General features: G+C 46.5%; 1 protein-coding gene across 1 annotated transcript; it reads right to left on the bottom strand.

Annotated features, from left to right (window-relative positions):
* Positions 1 to 1774: 1774 nt before the first annotated feature.
* On the bottom strand, positions 1775 to 17035 carry LOC129150980 (vomeromodulin-like). The gene is made up of 14 exons (XM_054724406.1): positions 16792 to 17035; positions 13766 to 14267; positions 13355 to 13456; positions 11871 to 12026; positions 11095 to 11179; positions 10679 to 10733; positions 9863 to 9933; positions 8415 to 8552; positions 6762 to 6884; positions 6401 to 6468; positions 6067 to 6097; positions 3959 to 4019; positions 2848 to 2927; positions 1775 to 1977 (listed from the first exon to the last, which is right to left on the bottom strand). Exons 1-14 carry the CDS (start codon positions 17033 to 17035, stop codon positions 1954 to 1956), a joined length of 1740 nt encoding a protein of 579 aa, XP_054580381.1. The 3' UTR covers positions 1775 to 1953.
* Between the last annotated feature and the right edge of the window lie 5376 nt (positions 17036 to 22411).

The raw sequence follows: 22411 nt of genomic DNA, 5'->3' as shown, positions 1-22411 counted from the left end.
GCAGGGCCAGGGAAGCTCTGAGGTGCAGCTGTGAGGTGCAGCGTCTCACAGTCACCCACCTGGACCCAGCGTTTCCCTTGGTGGTCTGGCTGCTTTCCTTTGCCCTTTCCCTCTGTACTCAAGGCCTCAAATATCTCTGGGCTTTGCAGTCCTTTATTTTCTTAGGAACTCCAAAACGTCTCTTCCCTGCTTCCTCCCTCTCTCAACTAGGGAACCTCTCCTGTACATGTAGATTTTCTGTGTGTCTTTCTATACCCCATTCTCTCAGGGCCTGGACTTGGGAAGCTCAGTCCATTTTTTGAGGAACCCTCCCTTCTCTGAGACACTGAACCCTGAATTCAGAATATTCTCTGAGGGGCCAGAGGAAACAGGAACTTTCAGGGAGAAAACCCTTAGCAAAGCAGAACCAGCTACTTTCCATGAGTAGAAGAAGCTCTAGGGCCATCTTTCATATTTCCTCTCCAGTCCTAGAATTAGCACTATCCCCAAGGAGCCCTGATTACTTTTATGAAGAATGATATCACAAACCAATATGGGTGCTAGGTATACTTTTTGCTAATTTGGGTGGGAAGGTGTTTTGTTTTAAAATGGAAGTGAAATTCACGCAACATAAAAGTAACCATTGTCAAGGGAACAATTTAGTGGCATTTAGTATATTGAGAATGTTGTGCAACCACCACCTCTATCTAGTTCCAAAACATTTCCATTACTCCTAAATAAAACCCTTATTCTGCCTTACCTAATCTCTGTTCTTCTGGCATTCACAACTTTGTATTCTGTTTCTACGCATTTAGTTGGTCTGAATGTCCTATATAATAAAAGGGTAATACAAATTGACCCTAACAGCGGAATGACCAGGAACAACTGGTTGCTATGATGTGCACTGACCACCAGGGGGTAGATGCTCAACGCAGGAGCTGCTCCCTGGTGGTCAGTGCGCTTCCACAGGGGGGGGGGGCGGGGGGGGAGGGCGGGAAGTGGGGGCGCCGCTCAGCCAGAAGCTGGCTCATGGCTAGCCAGTGCGGTGGTGGCAAAAGCCTCTCCTGCCTCTGCAGCAGTGCTAAGGTTGTCTGACTAACGGCTTAGGCCCACTCCCCTCCTGGGCTGCCAGAGGGATGTCTGACTGCCAGTTTAGGCCCAATCCCCCGGATTGGAGATTGGGAGAGCGGGCCTAAGCCAGCAGGTGGACATCCCCCAAGGAGTCCTGGACTGTGAGAAGGCTCACGCTGGGCTGAGGGATCCCCCTGAGTGCACGAATTTTCATGCATCAGGCCTCTATAAAATAAACTGTACAATATGTGGTCTTTTGTGTCTGGCTTTGTTCACTGAGTTTAATCTCAAGACACTGAGCACAGTTTTTATGGTATCACCAGAGGGTTACCTGCTCTCTTCTCTCCAGCATTTAGCATCTGATCTGTGCCTTTCCCTGTGTAACATGTGATGATGGGGACATTGGATCCTAGCCCCTGTGTGATTTTCATGTTGGGCCAATGGGCAAAAGAAAGCACTTGGAGTTGGAGAGGGGAGGGCAGAGGTATGGGAAGAAAAGTCTTCATCATGGTCACAATTGTCTCCTAGTGCCCTAGATAAATTAATCCTGGCCATTGCTGCCTCATCGTTCACATTATTGATTTTATGTCCTTAGTATGTATAGTGCTTTTACTTATCATGAACATACTACAAAACTCCTATTTGTGGAATTGAAGACAAGTGAGTCATTTTCTGCATGAAAACAGGATAATTATTAAAGAGATGATTACAAAATACCCCAAACCCTGCTCTTGATTTTCTTGCACGTGTTAATTCAAGGTGACAGTGGTTCCAAAGAATAGTTGACATGTTCAGAACACTATTCAACTTGGCTCCTTAATCACAAGGATGTCCTTGACTCCATAAGAGAAGTTTCAAAGTGCTTTCATTCTTGGAAATGCTTTGGTATCCCACGTGCTGGGTTTAGTTTGCTGCCTGAAGGTCTCTCTGTAGGGAGATAAAATAACTAATTATAACTCTTAATATATAAGCTGGCATTCCTCTGATCCAATCCCTTGACTCAAGGCTGACTTAGGGAGGCTAAGTGATATGTAGGACGCCATCACTGAGGCAAATGCTGATTTCACCACCCTCTCCATGCTAGTAATTGATTTGGCCACAGATATGGGACTTTGGGGGTGAAATAAATGTGGGAATGTACAACTTCTGAGGTTTGAGCCAACATGAAAGAAGTTGTTATTTATTTTGGTCAGAGATTACACTCATGAAGCATGTTTATTAAGAATGGAACATCTAAAGGTGATAGAGATTTTAAATTTCTTTACTCTCTCATATATCTTCCCTTGTTCCATCCTCATCATTTTTCTGATGTTAAATTTAAATAAAAATCCCATTCTTTTAACAGTTTTTTTAAGGAAGCAAGTTTTCCTTCAAATTTCCTTTGGCGTGGGAAAGATAGGTGGGAAGAAGGGGCATATTTGTGTCAGGGTGGCAGAGAATGAGAGGCTCCAGCAGACACAAGGTGACTGTGTAGATGAGTCAGGCATATGTAGTGGGCATGTTTCCGAAGAGGTGATTGGGGCATATTCAATGAAGTATGAGTCTGCATGAGGACAGTGGACAGATTCTTTGATTATAGGAACAAGAGTGTCTCAATGTTAGGGCTTGTATGGTGAGGAAAGGGACAGTAGGTGGTGGATCTGCCTGGGAAAGAGATGGGCAATGGGATGGAGCTGTTAAGGCAGCGTGGAGCTGCCTGTGATGCCAGGGCCCACTGGCCCCATTTAGTCCTCTGAAGACTGAAGCGTAGAGTGGGCTTTAGTGCAAAAGGGAAACATTTGTATTTCGTTCTCTTACCGATTTAAGTAGTTCAGCCTTGGCATTGTTTAGCAGATTTGAGGCTATTTCTGGTGGAATATTCCATCGACTGGAAATGTCTGAAATGAAGAAGGAGCATTTTATGATATGAGTTGAGAAAAACAAGGACAAGTGCTTCCTCTTTTGTGTCACAGTCAACTGGAGGGATCTCTGGGCAGTGTATGGCTCTGGGAGAAATCAACCCCTGCCCATTCAACAGCGCGATTCGAGTAAGACATTGTGTCTCTCAGTCTTTTGTGTGTGTGTTGGTGAGTTCACAAGGACCAGAAGACACCCTAGAAGTAACTGGAAACCTGGTGAGCATTCTATGCGCAAAGAATTGATACCAAGAGATATGCTAGTGTGTCTGCCCTCACTATCTTAAGAAACCAGAAGAATTAGGCCCTGCTGTTTTGGTGCCATTTGTACTATGTTGAACCCCCTTAGCGTTCATCATAAATATGTATAGGTGGCATGGTCATAGGGTTATGACTTCAGACTCTTGAATTTCCCAAGCCCTAGTATCTGTGTGACTAGTGACCTGGGTCCATCTTTCCTCTAAAGGGCATGATGCTGTTTTTCAGAAGATACCCAGTGGGCTAGGTTTCATTTGGACTTGTAGAAGAGATATTTTGATTTGGTTTTTGTGTTTTGCCATCTGAAGATGCTGAAGTCCTTATCTAAAAACAAAGAAGTCCAGCCCAGTTGGCATGGCTCAGTGGTTGAGCATCGACCTATGAACCAGGAGGTCACGGTTCGACTCCCAGGTCAGGGCACATGCCCGGGTTGCAGGCTTGATCCCCAGTGTGGGGTGTGCAGGAGGCAGCCGATCAATGATTCTCTCTCTTCACTGATGTTTTTATCTCTCTCTCCTCCTCCCTTCTTCTCTGAAATCAATAAAAAATATATTAAAAAAAATAGAATAAATATCCTTGGATGAGGATAAAAGAAATAAAACATAAATAAAAATAAAGAAGTCCTCTTTGATCCAGACGGTGATAAGATGATACTGTGCTCACTGCCACAACACATTCTATGATGTGGTTTCACACCCTGTACATTGCTTGTGACATTGACTCTTCTAGGTGTTCATGTTATTAATGCCACATACCAGTAATGGTAGATATAAATTTCTTCATAACTGCAGACATCACATCTTTTAGCTCGTCCATCTGGAAGAGAAGGGAGGAACATTTTTATCAGTCAATCTACCAGTCCCCCAGCTAGTCCTCACATCAGGGAAAGCAGTCTTGGGTGCCTCAGTGTATGTGGTTGTTTTTTTCTAGTGGAAGAAATCTGGCTGAAACCGGTTTGGCTCAGTGGATAGAGCAGTCAGCCTGTGGACTGAGAGCTCCCGGGTTCGATTCCGGTCAAGGGCATGTACCTTGGTTGCGGGCACATCCCCAGTGGGGGGTGTGCAGGAGGCGGCTGATCGATGTTTCTAACTCTCTATCTCTCTCCCTTCCTCTCTGTAAAAAATCAATAAAATATATTAAAAAAAAAAGAAGTCTGTTACTGGATGAGGTTATGTAGGGAGATGGGTTTCAGTCTATCTCTCAGGCCTCTAATTCTTTGGGGATTTTCAGAGACCCTTCAGTAGGTTTTAATGCCTTAGGTCAGTCGTCAGCAAACTCATTAGTCAACAGAGCCAAATATCAACAATACAACGATTGAAATTTCTTTTGAGAGCCAAATTTTTTAAACTTAAACTTCTTATAACGCCACTTCTTCAAAACAGACTCGCCCAGGCCATAGTATTTTGTGGAAGAGCCACACTCAAGGGGCCAAAGAGCCACCGACCACGGCCTTAGGTAATTCCCAATAAGTGTTTATTGGGTTCTCGTTATGCTCCAGGCACTGCGGTAGGCATAGCTGTGCAACTGTGTGCCCTCAGGACAAACACTGAGGTCAGGACTGGGGAGGGTTGGTTGCTGCTGAATGCTTCCTCTTTTGTGTCCTATCCAAGTGCCTCCCTGATCTGGTCCTCCCTGCTGATGCTCCATGTACCTTCCTTCCTTTGTGTTCCCTTCCTCCTCATGCCTATGAGTCCCTGCTGCCTACCCTTTCTACATTCTGTTTCCTCTACCTGGTACACACTTTTGGTCTGTGTTAAACTCCTGCTCCTCCTTCAAAGCTGAGTTCAGGCATCATTTTTTCAGTGAACCCACTGTCTTCTTCACGTTCAGCTATTTGCATAAATGTCTGTGTCCCTCTCAGGTAGTTGGTTACATGAGGCCAAAGACCAGGCCTTCTATGTTCCTTTCATTGCACAGAGCCTGGCATAGCGCATGCCTCCCCACTAACAATGAGATAAAAGAACTCTGGGCTTGCAGTGACTCCCAGAGTTTGCCTCTTGACACACACCCTCCCCCCCCCCCCCCCCCCATTATCTCAGGACTGACATATAGGACACAGACGATTCACATATAGTAACAAGGTTGTTCACCTCGGTGCCCATTGTGTGCTTCCACCCAATGTGTGGTTACCAGTCCCTTAATGATTTGGCTTATTTATTCTCTTAATCTGTCTCTGTCTTTCCACTTCAACTAGAGGGTCACTCCTGGGGTTAGGGAGTTGCATTTTTAGAGCTGGGCTCATAGTGGCACTCACTAAATGTTTGTTGGACGATGCTATGTATGAACATGTGCAAGGTCAAATGTGTTAAGTATGGGGTTGGTTGGTGAATCGTCTGTGAGTTTCCACCCCTGTGCCTGGAGCCTCGTCACTGGGTGCTACCCTCACTCTTCCCACTTCCCTATCCCCCAAGCTCTCCTCTGGTGATCCATGCGCTTGCTCGGTAGGACATGGTTAAAAACCTCTGATGGGAAAGGTGAGGCCATGGGAGGCTGGACATGTTTTTAAGAAACTCCCATGAGCCAAAGAAAGATTAGAATCTAGATAATCTTTTCATCCTTCCAGTGGACCAACCCCAAGACTGCCTGGTGTGTCAGAATGACCCATCCCACTAAAAAAGCACGGATTTTGGGCTTTCATTCAGGTGACTGACTGATGTGGCGCTGCGGCAATGGATTTAGGACTGACTTTACGAGTTCCCCAGAGAGGGCCTGGGTTGGAGCTCGCAGCCCTACTCCACATTGCGTCTGTGACCTGGTCTGTGTGACCGTTCCCTTTCCAGAGTCCCTGTGTCACTAAGTGTCTGGGTTTATAATAATTTCTCACGCATCTTAGATAAATATTTTGAAAATGTAATCAACTTACAGCCTCAGGGGGTTTCATGCTGTGTTCAAGTCTGTCAGGAAACAAAGTACAAGGAAAAATTATTTTCAAATAAAAAATATTAACTAATACTAAAACAGAGTTTAAGTATTAGCCCAGTCCCTTATTAAAGTCACTTATAAATTTTCAAATACAGAAAGAGCAAATTTAAGGTGAATACAGCATGTAGGTAAAACTTTGTTCTGAGTTCTCTGTAATTATCCAAGTATTTCCCAAGGGCCTTGTCCATTATTCTTTTCATGTGATCTGAATAGAGTTCCGATACTGCTTCCTATACTGACAAATGTCAAGAGGAGTTTGTAGTAATGGACAGTACCTTACAATCTTGATGTCTGATACCAATTTGCCATTTAAAATCTTGCACATATAGGAGATGAGTATCTTCTGCATTAATATAAAACAAACGAGTTAAACATAATGCCTTGACCAGGCTACTCAGCAAACATGTCACATTGTGATATGACCAACAAGGCCACAGGTCAGAACTAGAGTGGAGACTCTCTGATCTTAGGAGACAACCTGTTTATTCTCCCCTGGTGGCTGAGCCCACCAGCCTGGTTGATGCCCCTTGACTTAGGGTCACCCAGGCACTTGGCCCTCAGGGTTATGTTAGTAACTTCCCCCATCAAACACTGTTTGTGATGGAATCTTCTGATTTGTTACTACTCAGCACTCACCGTTTGCCCTTGGGCAAAGCTCTCACCATCCTTATCCACGTCGACCCAGTAGATGGCTTGGACTTGGTTGTCTGGCAGGCTGGCATAGATTACTTTGGTGATGTATGTATTCAGGTTATTCATCTGTTGTAAAGAAGTCATCATTTAGAGTGTGGAGAGGAGAAGAAGAAGGACCACAGAATGTTGCATTATGAAACACCCATGCTTCATTCAATCATTTATTCAAATATTTATTGATCCTGTAGTATGAGTTAGTCACCTAGCCAGGTGCTGGCATGGCTGATCTAACCACAGGACAGGGTCTAATTCCAGACTTTGCCGTTTATCTCTTTTTCTTTCTCAGAAGCACAGTGGTGCATATAACAGATAAAATTTTACTTTTCTATTACTTCTCATTCAATTTAAAGCCTGTTTCTTTCCTTTTTTTTTTTTTAAATATTTTTATTGATTCCAGAGAGGAAGGGAGAGGGAAAGAGAGATAGAAACATCAATGATGAGAGAGAATCATTGATCAGCTGCCTCCTGCATGCCCCCCCCCCCCACCCCAGGAGATTGAGCCCACAACCCAGGCATATGCCCTGACCAGGAATCGAACCTGGGACCCTTCAGTCCACAGGCTAATGCTCTATCCACTGAGCAAACCGGCTAGGGCTAAAGCCTGTTTATTTCTATGTTCTAGTGGCAGATAACTCTGTACTTGATTATTCTGGGAGGCTTTGTTAAGGATACATTGTACATTGCTTGAGACAGAGCCTGGCACATAGACAGTACTCAGTGATTATTATCTATCTATCTATCTATCTATCTATCTATCTATCTATCTATCTATATATAAAAGCCTAAGCGACCTAACAACTGAATGACCGAACGACTAGTAAACTGGTCGCTATGATGCGCACTGACCACCAGGGGGCAGACCCTCAACGCAGTAGCTGCCCCCTGGTGGTCAGTGCGCTCCCACAGCGGAAGCTCCTCTTAGCTGACTGATGGACACCAGACACAGGGCTCACGGCTGGTGAGCGCTGCTGTGGTGGTGCAAGCCTCTCCTGATCGAGACTGACTGCTGCAGGGTCGGGATGAGTGGGAGCGACAGGCAGGAGCGGCCGGTTGCGTTGGACTGCAAGTTTGGATCAGATCCCCGCAGGCCATGCCGAGGGACCCCACTGGTGCATGAATCCATGCACTGGGCCTCTAGTTTTGTTATAACTACTGACTACTACTATTCCTTCTACCACTGGGAGCAAATGAATACCTCACAGGTGGATAAACCCACTCCCTTGCTCATGCTGTAACTGTTGGTAAGTTACTTCACTCACGTTGGTCATCTGCGAAATGAGAATAAGAATCCCTACTTCCCAGATGTGTTGTGAGGATGAAATGTCATTAATTATGTAAAGACAACTGGCATTGTACCTGGCACATAGAATGTACTCAAAAAGCATTTGTCCTCCGGTGCCCTTGCTCTCTGCTTTCCCTGATGTAAACCTGGATCCACTTAAACGATCCAAAGGGAAAATGTGTTTCCCATTTCCTCATATTTGTCTCTTGAAGAATGTCCCAGAAGCCATTTCTATCTTCTCAGACTTAGAGGTTGATAGACTGGGCTTAAGCAAAGAGGAGAGTGGTGCCAGGGGCCGTGTGGATGACGCTTACCTGGATGGAGCTCTGCTTGGCACTGAGGGTGACAATTTCCCTGAGCATTGTGTTAGACATAGTTATGGAAATGTTGGCATTTTTAGGATTTGGAGAAAGGGGGCTTCCAGGCAGAAGGACTTTACTGTTAAAGGAGGCCTAGAGAGAGAAAAACAGAAAGTCAGCATGCCATCATGGGAGGCTAACATCAATTTCTCTGCCTTTGGAGGCCCAGCTGAAATGTTGAGAAGTGAGGTGGCCCCATGTGAGCACTGCAATGGATGAGCATGAGGACAAAGAGCAGTAGACCTCCCGGCCTCTGTGCTGAGGGATTTGGGGAGTCGTGGGGTTTGTGGAGACTGGAGACAGGACCTCCTTATAAAGGAGGAACCATTGCTTTTCCTCAGCTGATTAGCCCTGATACAGTGTGGCTCAGGCCCCCAGACCTCTGATTTTCCAACAGAAGCCACAAATCCTCTTTTTTCCAGGTAAATTCCCCCATCTAAGTGTTGCCTCAAGTAAGGTGTGTGTGTGTGTGTGTGTGTGTGTGTGTGCGCGCGCGCGCGCGCGCGCACATTTGTACATAACTCATAGTTCCTACCTTTTTTTACATGTTCCCCCCAACCTGGAAGGACCTCCTTGTTAAGCTCAAGGCCCATCTTATTTATAAAACCTTTTTATAGATATTCTGGCCTCCATTGAATAGTTGCATTTCATATGCATTTTCCCCTCTGCTTATAAAATTCAAATTCCACATGGCAGGAAATTTGAAAAAGTTCAGAGAAGTATGAAGAAGGGAAAAGAGATTCTGTTGTTTGTTTGTTTTTTTGTTGGCATACTTAATATCATTTTCATTTTACTTAAACAATTAACAGTTCATGGTATTTCTGTGAATCATTAAAAAATTTGAAAAATTTCTAATGATCTCATATTTGGCTCAATTCCTTTCTTTTTGTTCCTTTCTAGTATTTTTTAATCCTTTTTTTCATTGCTAATATTTATATTTATTTGTCCTTAAATATATATGCACTTAGGGTGGATTCCCAGAAGTGGAGCTAAGTGGGTCAAAAAACCTTGCCTTTCTTCAGTACTTTGTGTGGCCTAAGTTTTGCATTCCCAGACGGTTGAGATGGGTGGGTGGGGTGAGTTGGCCCTTTTTGTTTTCTTGTGTATTTTCTATTGAAATCCTAGACCTGTGCTTGCCACATCCTACTGGCTAACAAATGGTTGCATAGGTGGCATGCGTGTCAGGCATTGTACATTGGACTTAAAAGGAAGGGCAACATGACTGACCCCCATGGCAGATGCTCAGGTGTTGTGGTGGAAGCCCGGAGATTCACCCCATGGTAAAGGTCTGGTATCCGAGAGGGGGTGAAGGCTGGCTTGTCATGTCATTGGAGTATGTTTGTGAGATCAAGGATATTTCCAGCTTTCCTGCAGAATTTATCTTAAGAGCAAAGAACACTTACACAGTAGAGGGTTGAAAGACCTTCTTCAGATAGCTGGAAACTTTTAACTTGGTACTCGAACAAGCCAGTAGCTGCAGGAGAGAAGAGAGACCCTAGAGGGACCCGACAGACCCCTAACGGGTGTGGGGCCCTGGGTTCTCTGCCTGGCTCTGCCCTCCAGATGGGGGACCAGGGTGACACCATCCTTTCCCTCAGTCCCACACAAAAAGCTGGTGCCGCACTGGCTTCTTCTCATGAGTCTAGGAGGAAGCTGCAGGGAGGAAGGTGACATGAGGACTCAGCCCTGCCCCTGCTGTGCTGAAACCTCCAGGGGGAGGAAAAGGCTTGCTGCCCAGGCCCCATGCTTTGTCTACCTCGCGACATGACAAATATCACCAATTTCCTGCTTTGGCTGTCTTGATGGCAGCTGCCTGACAAAGTCCCGTCATCCCATACCTTAGATATGTAAAGGGATATTAGAAGGGATTTCTGCCTCTCAGCCTCCCTGGTGTGAGGGCCTGGGACTGCTCCTTGCTCAGGCTCCACGCACATGTGCACTTTGCACACCATCTGGGCCTGGGGAGCTACCACCGAGCCTCTAAGGGGCTTTTTGTCCTTTATGGCCTGATAACGAGTCTCAGTAATTTGGAGAAGCAGGTAAGCTGCCACATTGTGTGCCCTGAGCATGCTGAGGAGTTGGTTGGGTGCTTAGAGGTACCCGGTGTTGCAGCTCACAGCCCCATCTCCTGTCTGTCACCCAACGGGATTCCTATGGGGCTTGGCCATCTCCCTGCATTGACCTGGGCAGCCCCAGGGAAGACAGGTGTTTGTACTCACAGTTCTTGCATTCGCTGAAATCACCGAGGTCGATGTCACATGTTGATTCTTTCATCTGTGAATTAACCACCAGTTAGCTTTGCAGAGGACATACAGCAGTCTCATCCATCTCCACACCCCAGATCCTCTTCTCCTTCTTCCCTCTTCTACTTCCCTTCTCCCTCTTCTATTTCCTGGCCTTCTTTTTGGCAGAACCCATCCTCTCCCGCTACCTCCGCCAGCTTGAGGCATTGTCCTATCGCACTGCTGGGGTCAGAGGGAATGTTGCATCCCCTAGCCTCTGGACTCCTGAAGGCCGATGTGTCCTTCCCACGTTCTCCCAGCATCAGGCCATACCTGAGGAGAGGGCTTCTTCCTGTCTTCCCACAAATGACATAGACCTTTGTGGTGGTGCCCGCCCCTTTCCTGTGACTTACTTTCTCTTTTATGGCAACTGTCAGCAGTTGAGAAATGACATCATCCAAGGGCAAAGGGATGGGGAGAGGCAAAGTATCTGTGACCCTGGGAAGATACATGTGGAGAGCTGTGTGATTTTGCATTTCTGGATTTTGTCCAACATTAGAGATAACTCATCTATTGATGATACAGCTGCAATGATGTCCTGCTGCTTACAATTTGCAACCACCTGAGCCCTTTCACCTTCAGTTATAGTCATGAAGGAAGAAGTGAGGATACCTGGGAAAATCATCAAAGCTGGACATTTGACCCAGTATTTCACATGGATGAAATTATCCTTCAGCTTGCCGGCATGGCTCAATAATTGAGTCTCCACGTATGAACCAGGAGGTCACAGTTCGATTCCTGGTCAGGGTACATGCCCCGGTTGTGGGCTTCATCCCCAGTGTGGGGCGTGCAGGAGGCAGCCGGTCAATGATTCTCTCTCATCACTGATGTTTCTATCTCTCTCTCCCTCTCCCTACCTCTCTGAAATAATAAAAAAATGTATTGAATAAAAGGAGAAATTATCCATCAGATACCTTGCACTTTGATGAGTATGTTTTTCTGGGACTTGACTAATTAGTATTGGGTATAAAATTTAATAATTGGAAAAAAACACCATTATTTGATAAGGGACTGATTAAATAAATTATAGTGCATCTCCATAATGGAGTTCCAGGTAGATTTAACATAAGAAAACATTCTGGCACACAGGCCTGTTGATCCAGAAAATGAGAAAAATGGTCTTACGTACGTCTTCACCAACTGAAGGTACACTTTCGTAGCCTTGATGACCTTGTCCTGGACTTGGAAGCTGACACATTGGGTGTTGTTTGTGGAAATACCAATTTTCAGAGTCACATCCCCATTTATTTGAAATCCCAGTATGCTGATTACAGGTCCTAACAGGCTGTGGAGAACAAGATAGAGGTGAAACCAGACCTGGCTGCAAGATGTTGCTCAGCCAAAGTGATAGGCATTTTGGGAGTCAGCCTCATAAATTTGTCCAGATTATTGGAGAGAGGGAAAATTCTGGTGATTTCCAATGAACATGCCCCAAAGTTGATGATCCTCTGTACACAGGACTCAGAGTCTGGTTCATGGCGGGTTTTCCATAAACATTTGAAAATCCCTCTCCTGACCAAACTTCAGGAAGCTTTTTTTTTCTGGAGGCAGCAGGCTACCTTGTAACTGGTTGCTCATTATAGGTTCACTTTTGTGCCCAGCACACCAGCTGTCTATTGTGTGAGTGACAGTGTAAGAAAAACCCACCATTTACCACACCTGGTCTTATTAATGTCACATGCTCTGAAGAAGATGAATGGCTCTTCCTACCACTGCTAATTGTGTTGGTCACAGACATGGGCTGTGGAGGCAGAATGCCTGGATTCAAGTGTTGTCACTGCCATATTTCAGCTGTGTGACATTGAGCAAGGTTTATAACCAGTTTGTGGGTTTCAACTGGTTTCCCAATCTTGAGACAGGACTGCTTTCTTGATGAGGTTGTCAAGAGGCTTTGGAACTTGAGAGTGCCTCAGTTAAGTGCCTGGATGGAGCTCAGTCAGTGAGAAGTATCAGTGCTGTGGGTTAGTCCAAGAGCCCTCTTCTCCCAGGGGCGTTCCTGCCCTTCTCATGCCTTTCTGTGTGCCCTGGGCCTGTCCTGTGAACGTGTTCCTCTCCCACATGTGGACTCTCACCGAGGACAGGGCCCACTTTTAGTTCCTCCCTCTGTGCCAAGCATGAGGTCTGGTACAGAGTAGTGCATGTTAGGTGGTTGAATGAACATGGCATGCATGCATGTTTACATTGTTAGCTTCTGGAGAGCAATCAAACATCTCTGTCTCCCCCAACTGCCTAGGACAGTGTTTGTGAGAGTGGGCTGCTTCTCTTTGGAGAGTGCAGATGGTTTGGAAGCTACATTTCCCATGAACCCAATGCGGTCAGTAGGAGGTGCCCTCTGTGGTTTCTCTCTACATTGGCCATCTGTATAAATGTGCATGTTTCACAAGGAATTTGGATTTCTGGCTTTGTTTACACTCTTTGAAGATGGGGTTCCATTGGGTCATTATCCCACCTTGGTCATCTGGGCTGGAAGAGAGGGGCTAATTTGCTGCCTAATTTGCCCCATCCTCAGACATCCTGCTTTACTCTGTGTTGTCTCTGCCCAGCTCTTGGACACTGGATATTAAGGACCTGGTCCCAGGGCAACCCAGGTGACTGATTTGGAGACAGGCTCACCCTTTTCCACCTATGAAGGCAGTAGTCACAGCTTGAACGAGGATCTCATCATCTGTCATGGTCAACATCATGTTCTCCACAGTTGCTTTTTGAACCTCTAATCTGCAAAATGACAGCATCCAGGGTCAGTCCTGACTCAGGAATCAGCCTGAGCAGCAGGAGAAATGCCTTTGAAGCAGCCAACTAACAACCTACCAACCCACCCATCCCCTGGATGGCCCAGTCCTGTTAGCTGCCCAGTTCCTTAAGCTCAAGAAATCTTGTTTATATTTTCCCCAGGACACAGAGCTGGAATATTGCTTTGTGAAAACATGGCTGTCCCTCTCCATGGGTTTGTAGGAGGTTGAGCTTCAGTATCCCCAAACATCACTTTTCTCTTGTGCCATACCTTAGGGACAAGGAAGCACTTACCCTATCAAGAGATCTTTCACGTTAATATTTCCCAGCACGCCCGAGAGTGCATCGTTGATGCCACTTGGCACCGCACTCTTCAGTACGCCCTCGGTGGATTCTTTGAGCTCGCCGACTTTGTTGAGCACACCACCCAGGGGCAGGGGGAGATTTGAGAGAAGAGAAGAGTCCTGGTCAGCTTTTTTTGCAGGATCCTTCTCCACAGTGTTGGGTAGTAGGCCGCCCAGGGCCCCTTGGGCCAAGGGTATCAGGTTGCTGACTGCATCAGTGGCTTTTGAGAGCGAAGACAGTGGTGACTTTGAGGACTTGCTGTTGCTCCCCTTGCCCAGGACACCACTAAGGCCACCGTCGCCAAGGATGTTGAGGGAGGAGGAGAGGTCTAACAGAGACAGCACGTCCAGGTTGGACACTGTGTCTAACACTGTCCCAAGCACACCGGCCAGATCCACATCCGCACACATGAGCATCTTCTCAATCTGTGGTGGCAGGGTGGTGTTCAGATCTGAAAATGGCGAAGAGATATTTTTCTACTGTTAGCTGCACAACTGGTTCAGTCAGAGGACCCTTCCCACTGGAGAGCCAGCACTGAGGAATGGTGGGGCCCATAGGTACTTTATATCATGTCTCCTAGACATACCAATCCCTGCTTCTGCTCACTCCGAGAATAGCATGGTGACAGAGAAATATACCAGTTCCTTGTTAAAAGTTAATATTTAATAGCACCTCCCTGAGGGTAGCCTTGTTTGAGTATGTTACTCTGAAGTGACTTGGGCATGGAATGAAAGGACCTTGTTTAGCGTTTGAGCCCAGTAGCTTGGAATTTAATATAGGCCAGGCTCTGCCCCTGAAGGCTGAGTGTTCTGAGCCCCAGTCTCTGCAGCTGTCTATGGGTACATGATAGAACCTACAGCATGGGTCATTGGGTGCAGGATGAAATGAGTGATTGCCATTTGAAATGCTGAGTAAGGCAGGAGGCAGCTGAGGGAAGTGGTGGTGAAGCTGAGAGATCTGGAATTTTCTGTCCTCCATCTGGGCGAGTCTGTGCAAGTCCCTTCCCTTCTGTAGGCCTCCTTTCCCCTTGTGGGTCATGGGAGGTCCTGCTACCATTGACAGGCTGCCTCTACTAGACCTCTTGCATCTGCTCTGCAGCATCCTCCTGCATCATTATCATCAGGGTGGAGGAGGCGCTAACCATGGGTTTGCCTCCACACTGGAGAGAAGCAAGTCAGGGAGAACTCGAATCCTAGAAGACGATGTGGAAGGGAAGAAGGGTCAAGAGCCAAGTGGCAGAGCTGTGAAGTCACAGGGTCCTTTCCTATCATGCTGCCCTTGATGGCTGGAGAAAGGAACTCAGAAGAGCTGTCTCACCTGGATGACAGTCAACCTTGGCTGCCTAGCACGAAAGTGAATTGGACTGAGGGACAAGATACTTGTTCCCATAGAGTAGCAGGAGGAAGAAGTCTGTTAGGACCTGCCCCTGTGAAGCTTCGAGGCCATGGCTTTTGGGGCCTTGCTGCTGCTTCCCTTGCCCAGGGCTCTGCAGTCTGGAGGGCCTTTGCCTGTGTGGGGTGATGTGGACGTACCACCAGCCCAGATATGTGTCCTAGAGAATCTGTTGTGCATGTGAACCTTCAGACCCACACAAGAGTGTTTTGGTCAGCATTGCTCAGAGTAGCACACAATTGGGCAGGAACAAAGTTGATGTAAATCATGGAGGATTCATTAGGTAGAATATTGCAGTGAAAACAAATGGGCTAATATTTCTCATTGTAACATGGATGAATCACCTTAGAAACGTAAGTACGAGACAATGCAAGCTGGCCACCTCTGTGGAAACTTTATAACATATAGTGCAAATTTTTAATTTGATTGAGAAAGAGTAGCCATGTGTTGTAAAATATAAAACATGGCTTGGGAAAAGTAATCAGGTCCAAGGCCCCTTCTGGAGGGAAGAAAGGAGGAGGGAAGGATGTGCAGCCCAGTTAGAGTTGTGGGGCCTTCAACCCTATGCTTTTATTCTAAAATGCAGATTTTGGTGACAAAGGTGTTTGCTGTGTATATCTTCTTGTTTTTTGTATATTTGACAATTAAATTAACCATCACCATCACCACCATATACTGCTTGATGAGTACACAGCTGTCCTTTGTACCACTGTCTGAACTTTTCTGTACATTTGAAATATTTTATAACAAGGTAGGATGGTCAGAAGAGTGAGGCATATGTTCCTAGTGGTGGGTGGGCTGTGAGGGTGGGCACTGTGGTCAGTAGGCAGTTGCCGCGTGTCTCTTTGTCACCCTGTCCTGTCATGCTGGAAGGCCAGCCTACATTTCCGAAGGCTGGTAAGAGTAGCCATGAGAACTTTCCTTCTTGCATTTGTTTGATGATGAGTCCTATTCCCTTCTTGTTTTCAAAGGGTGTCTCTTCCAATTCCTGACTCCTCTGCCTTCAGATCCTGGGAGACTACTGGGGGACAGAATTTCACATCTTCTAGAGGAAGCTGAGACTCAGGGAGGGGGTGATACAGGAGCTTGGTGAGCATAAATCTGGTCAAGGAGTTTGGACCCATATTTCTTATGTCCTGGCTCCTGGTCAAGCAGGTTGATGCTTTAAGCACCTATGGGTGTCTGTACTGAGCTCTAGGGCCCAGCATTGAGAAGCTGTGAGATTTCCTGGCAGTGTTCAGGTGATGAGAGTTATAATAAAAGGCAAGCAAATGGAGAGGTTGCTGGATCCAAGAGCTCCCTTCTCCAAGCTTGCTTTGACATGTTCCACCCAATGTGTGGACCACCAGCCTCAGCATCATCTTGATCATATTAGAAAACCAGCACCCCTGTGGTACTGCTACATCAGAAAGTCCGGGAGTGGGCCCAGGCAGCTATTTTGTTAATAAATTCCTGAGGTGATTCTGATACCACCACCTCTTTGAAAACCACTTGTTCAAAAGCCATAAGTAGCCTTGGAAATGAGAAGCATGTGTGAGGGGTGTGAAAGTTAAAGGTGTACAGGTGAAACAGTTCTTACTTACAGTCATTGAGTTTGCTGCTAGACATGAAGTACTTGGCCACAGGGATACAGCTAGGATTTGAAGTCCCCGATAGATTTTTTACGGATGAAGAACCTTTTGGAGTTGGTGGAGATCTGCGGAACTGTCCAGGTAGTAGAAAGGGTCTTTCGACAGGAAGTTTTCCCAGCAGTGTAGGTGGGGGCAGCAGGTCAAGCGCGTCTGCCTGGACAGCCAGTGTGAGGGCCAAGGCCCAGAGGCTTAGCATCTTGGCGGCTGATATCTGCAAATGAAGGCTTCGTCAGACACCACATTTTCAATAATGGACCATAGGGCTGCCAGTATGTTTGTATTGGATGTACACACAAGATCCTACCTCATTACGAGGGTGCCATTCACATTGCAGATATTGTGTGCATACTCATATTCATGGGGCAACGTTCTAGCACACGGCAGTCAATATTTGGGGGAAGGGCCTCTTTTTCATTTCTGTACACCTGTGCCATAAAGATGTCTGTGGGCTGGGGGCACACTCTGAGTACAGGCCACGCCCTTACTGTAGGCTTTCTGTGTAGCGTCCCACGTCCTCCTGCCAGTCCTCTTGACACAAACATCCTTGGAGTGGTCTGAGTTACCATTTGGGTATTGGAGAGTTTTGAATTCTCCAGCTACAAATGTTATCTCTCCAGTAGTGGTCAAGTCCCTGCTTCTGGTCAGGTAATGTATAGCAGTGTCCTTGTTGGTGTAAGCTTACCAAGTGCCATCCCTTTGTGAAGTGTAAATGGATTTCAGCTGCTTTAAATTCTCTGCACAACCCTGAGAGGGAAGACTTGAGTCCTCTTTATTCAAATGGTGAAAATTGTATAGAGCCGGCAATTATGCTCGCCTGTGCCCCTTGTCCAGCCCCCTGGTAATGATCATGGTCAGGATCATTCAACCACCCCATCAACCATTCCCAGGCTTGGCATTCTCCACCCTTTTGGTATCTGGGCTGTCCTGGCATTTTAACTCGGGATGCAGAGGCCAGAACTATCCCCTTGTGAGTGAGACCATCTCAGGGTTACTCTGTCTTTTGAGGCCCGTTCTTCTGTTTCAGGAGAGCACTGGTCTGGTTTTATGGTGGCATGAACCAGTTCACACGGTTGTATTAGTACTCAGCACAAATCAGGCTCCCCGTGTGAGTGAATGATCCAATTAACCAGGCCATCCACCTTCTGTGGCCTCTTCTCACAGGTCACATGTCCTCTTCCTCTTGGCTGGGGTTGAGCAGCCATAACTGATGTGATTGTATAAATGCGTAAGTCTCAACTCTACCTCTGTTGGTTGGGATGTGTCTGTACATATATCCTTATTGAGTACTGGTCAGTGTTTGTAAGTACTACTGTGCTAACATCTGCAACATCTTATACAATCCTCCCAGCAAGTCCAGGCACCAGGTAGTATTATTACTACTGTTTCCAGCTGAAGGCAGAGAGCTGGGTTCACTCCCAGACAGGAAAGCCCCACTTGACTCTGAGCTCAGCTGTTCACTCAGTGGGATCACTTCCTTTTCTGGCTGTCAGATTCCTCCCTTACCATGATTCTCAGAGTCTGGCTGTCATTGAGAATCATGGGTAAAATGGAGGCTTGTGTCTTAGGGCGTTTTCCCTCCGTGAAACAAGTAGACTTTGGAGTTTCTCTCTGTTTGGATTTTTTTCTCCAGACAAGTTTAAAAAATCAGGCTTGGAGACCTTTGTTCTTGCCATGGGTAGTTAGGCATTGCCCAACTCAAGCTGCCTGCCATTTACCAGCATCATCAGCAGAATTGCTATTGCAGAAATGTTGGGAAGGACATAATCAGAAGCCATTGAAAATCCTTCACATTGAACAAATTAGGCGTTATGAAAAAAAAATCATCACATTTTAATTATTTTTCTGATTTTACCCTCACCTGTGTGAAATTAGCCTTTACTTCTTAGGTGACATGTAAGTGTCCTGTGAGGAAAAAATAATACAATTCTGTGCCTGTGACTGAGTTGATGGCAATATTGTTAGACATCGTCTTTAGTGGGGCCCTTGGAGAGTCCCAGTAACAAATCCCCCTTTTCTAAAAGCGGTTGCATAACCGGCAATTGTGACACCTACTGTGCTAGGCAGAGTGCTGTGTGGCTTAGTAGGGAGGGGGCTGAAGAGATTCTAAATGCAAACCCCTAGTTTATCGTCCACTGATGAACTGCCCTAGCTTGTTTCCACCTCCGAATTTCGACCCGTTCTTTTGTGAACTTGATTTAGTGAGTTCTTACCTTGCCCAGGGTCGATGAGTCCGTGTTGATGGGAGACCTTTTTCGGAAGCTGCCTGTCCTGCTGCTATTGCTGGGACTGTCAGACGGAAAGGTGCATCCCGCATTTATAGACCAACGTCTCTAGGGAAAGTGATCAGACATGAAGGGATGCCTTTCAAGTGTGTTGATAAGGGAGGCGTGACACAGGCTGATTTCCAAGATCAGCACCTGCTAATGGTTGTGACATTTGCCAGTGCCTTTCTGAGAGATGTTCGTGGTGTCTGGAAATTTTTCAGGGGGGTTAGCCCGACCAGGTACTTACTCCTCCATATTTTAAATCTTCAAAGGCCTGTTATCCCTGAGTCATGTGGGAGGTGGTTGAATGGCAGAGAACAGGTGGCAACTCATTGAGAGCTCTTTAGTAAAGGTGCCAGTGCTGTGCCCTGTCCAAGGTTGGCACTCAGCATTGAGTGACGGACTGAAGAATGGGGACCTCAGGGAGAGGGCATGGGATCCCTTTGGACAGGGTATCTCTCTGTTAAGTGACATTTTATATCAGGTGTGTGCGATAGGAAGTATCCAAACATACTAAGATTTAGGAATAAAGTGATGGATGCAGGCGGATTGGAAAGTACACAGTGTCTGAAGTGGGCGAGGGCCTGAATGCAGGCCTGGGGATTGTAAGCATGGCTGTTCCATAAAATTGCTCAGCCCCCGTTCCTTTCCCAGAGTGCCTCTGGAATGAGAGCGAAATGTTTTCAGATGTCTGCTGTCCTTTCATTTCTATTTTAGAAATTTCAATCTCTATGTGAGGCTTCCTCTCACCTGTTCTTTATTTAATGGCTCCCAAAATTCTAGAGCCCATTCTCTGGGCCCCAGGCTTTCCCCTACTTCAGAGGTTGTTCTCAGTCATCTGTTCAGTTCCTACCCCTAGGATTTTTGTGATTTTGTGCATCCTGTCACCATCTTGCTGTGTGGTGTATCACAGCTTTACACAGCAAGAGTGTGGGAGAGGGAGATGATTTTGACAGAGAGCATGGCTAATGTCTGCTTCTGCTCACTTGAAGTGGGGGCATTGGTTTGGGTTCCTGCCTTCAAGCAGGCTCAGCATGTTTGCTGCCTGGCCCTTGCCAACCCCACTGCGGTTCTCAAACTGTGGACCTCAAGTGTAGTTCTGGTTGCCAAAGGCCCCATTTTGGGATTTGCTGAAATGTCAGATGCATAGAACAAACAATAGTTGACCTTTTCCCAGAGACTAGGACCATGGGTTTTACACGTGATGATAAGGAGGACAAAACCCAACTGTCCTGGGTTTTACACGTGATGATAAGAGGACAAAACCCATCTTATTTTTCTTGGACATTTGAGAGAAAGTGAGTGATCCTTTAGTTGAAATTTGTGACACCCATTAGTGGGTGTGGCCTTTGGTTTTGCTAATGGTTGCTAATGGTTTCTCTGGACCCAAGGAATGAACCCTACTCCAGACGTGGGGAGGGACACATCCGGGATGTAGCCTTTGAAGGCCCCTTGGGGCTTCCTGGTTCCTTGTCTTTCTCTCTCCCTCAGTCCTAGGAGGTGGGGCAGCCATTGACTTCTGCTAATCCAGGACCCACATGAGCGGTTTCTCTGAAGGTGGCTTAGCAGGCTGAGCACTAGGGCTCCCTTGTTGTCAAGCCCTAAGTGCTAAGTGATTTGACCTGCTGACTCTTGAAAGGGAGGGTCCTTTCAAGGCTGGCCCAGGCTTGGCTGGATCACAGTTGCCAGTGATAACGCAGATACCAGTTCTTAATTGCCTCTGAGTGAAGGTGTCACCATAGGCCCAGCTGAGCCGGGGGGTGTCCTGGTGACAGAGGCATCAGAGTTTTGACCTTTCCTTGTGTTTTTTAGTGAAATGCACACATGTGTCTACTCATTTGTACTTGGTGTATATGCTTGTCTGTGACTCTCTCAGTCCCTCAGCAGTCTTTCCAGCACTCCTGCCTTGGTTTCCTTCTCTGGTGTAATCAATCTCAGATCTTTGTTGGTATTGGGAGTTCACAGGGCCTCTAGCAGCAAATAAATCTGTGTTCCTGAATACTCTAAAGCTGTGTGTAAAAGTTGGGTTAATTTTTGTTTCTAAGAGTACGTATCTCTGATGAGATTTTTTAAAATTTTAAATTCTTTATTGTTGAAAGTATTACATAAGTCTCCTTTTTCCCCCATTGACCTCTCCCCGGCCGCCCTCATTCCCCAGCACATTTCCCCCCTCCCTCCATCTGTGTCCATTGGTTTTGCTCATATGCATGTATACAAGTTCTTTGGTTGATCTCTTACCCCCTCACCCCCTGCCTTCCCTCATAGGTTGGACAATCTGTTCGATGCTTCTATGACTTTGGTTCTATTTTTGTTCATCAATTTATGTTGTTCATTATATTCCAAAAATGAGTGAGATCATGTGATATTTATCTTTCTCTCATGAGATTTTTAATGAGCCTTGTATTTTATTAAAGGTGATGAGCCAGTGTTTGGGGAAGGCAGAGTTTCTGTGTGCAGGATTTGGGGCCAGACAAATGTGTGTGTAAATCTTGGTTCAGTGTGTGGTGCCTTAGGACATTAATAATTTTCTCTTTTTTAGTTTCCGCATCCATTAAGTATCTATATATATAAAAGCCTAAGCGACCGTCACAACTGAAACAACCAAACAGATGACCGAACAGGCTGCGTGGGGCAACCAGGCCAGCAGGAGGGTTAGTGAGGGCCAACCAAATGACTGAGCAGCAGGCTGCATGGGGCGATCAGGCCGGCAGGGGGGGCAGTGAGGGGCAACCAGGCTGGCCGGGGGCGGGGGGCAGTAGGGGGTGATCAGGTTGGCAGGAGGGCAGTAAGGGGTGACCAGGCTGGCGGGGTGGGGAGGGGAGTTAGGGGCAACCAGGTTGGCAGGGAGGGCAGTGGGGGCGACCAGGCCTGCAGGGAGGGCAGTTAGGGGTGATCAGGCAGGCAGGCAGGTGAGCAGTTAGGAGCCAGTGGTCCCGGATTGTGAGAGGGATGTCTGACTGCCGGTGGATCGGGCCTAAACCCACAGTCGGACATCCCCCGAGGGGTCCCAGATTGGAGTGGGTGCAGGCTGGGCTGAGGGGACCCCTCCCTCCCGTGCATGAATTTCATGCACTGGGACTCTAGTAGATAATATTGTCCCTATCAAAGGGTTGTCATGATGATTAAAGCAATTAGCATATGTTTGGCATATGTGGGTATTCTATAATTTACTGTCATCATTAATATTACTTACCATTGGGTCAGGTATTTTCAATTGTTTTGCACCTTTCTCTAAGATTTTATACCATTTCCCTATCAATATGGTGTATCCAGATTTTGCCAACTATTACACCTTGTTTACAACAAAA

Source organism: Eptesicus fuscus, chromosome 12 (assembly GCF_027574615.1).
Source record: "Eptesicus fuscus isolate TK198812 chromosome 12, DD_ASM_mEF_20220401, whole genome shotgun sequence".
NCBI lineage: Eukaryota > Metazoa > Chordata > Mammalia > Chiroptera > Vespertilionidae > Eptesicus > Eptesicus fuscus.
Note: the sequence above shows the minus strand (reverse complement) of the source record. Positions and strands in the feature narration are given on the sequence as shown.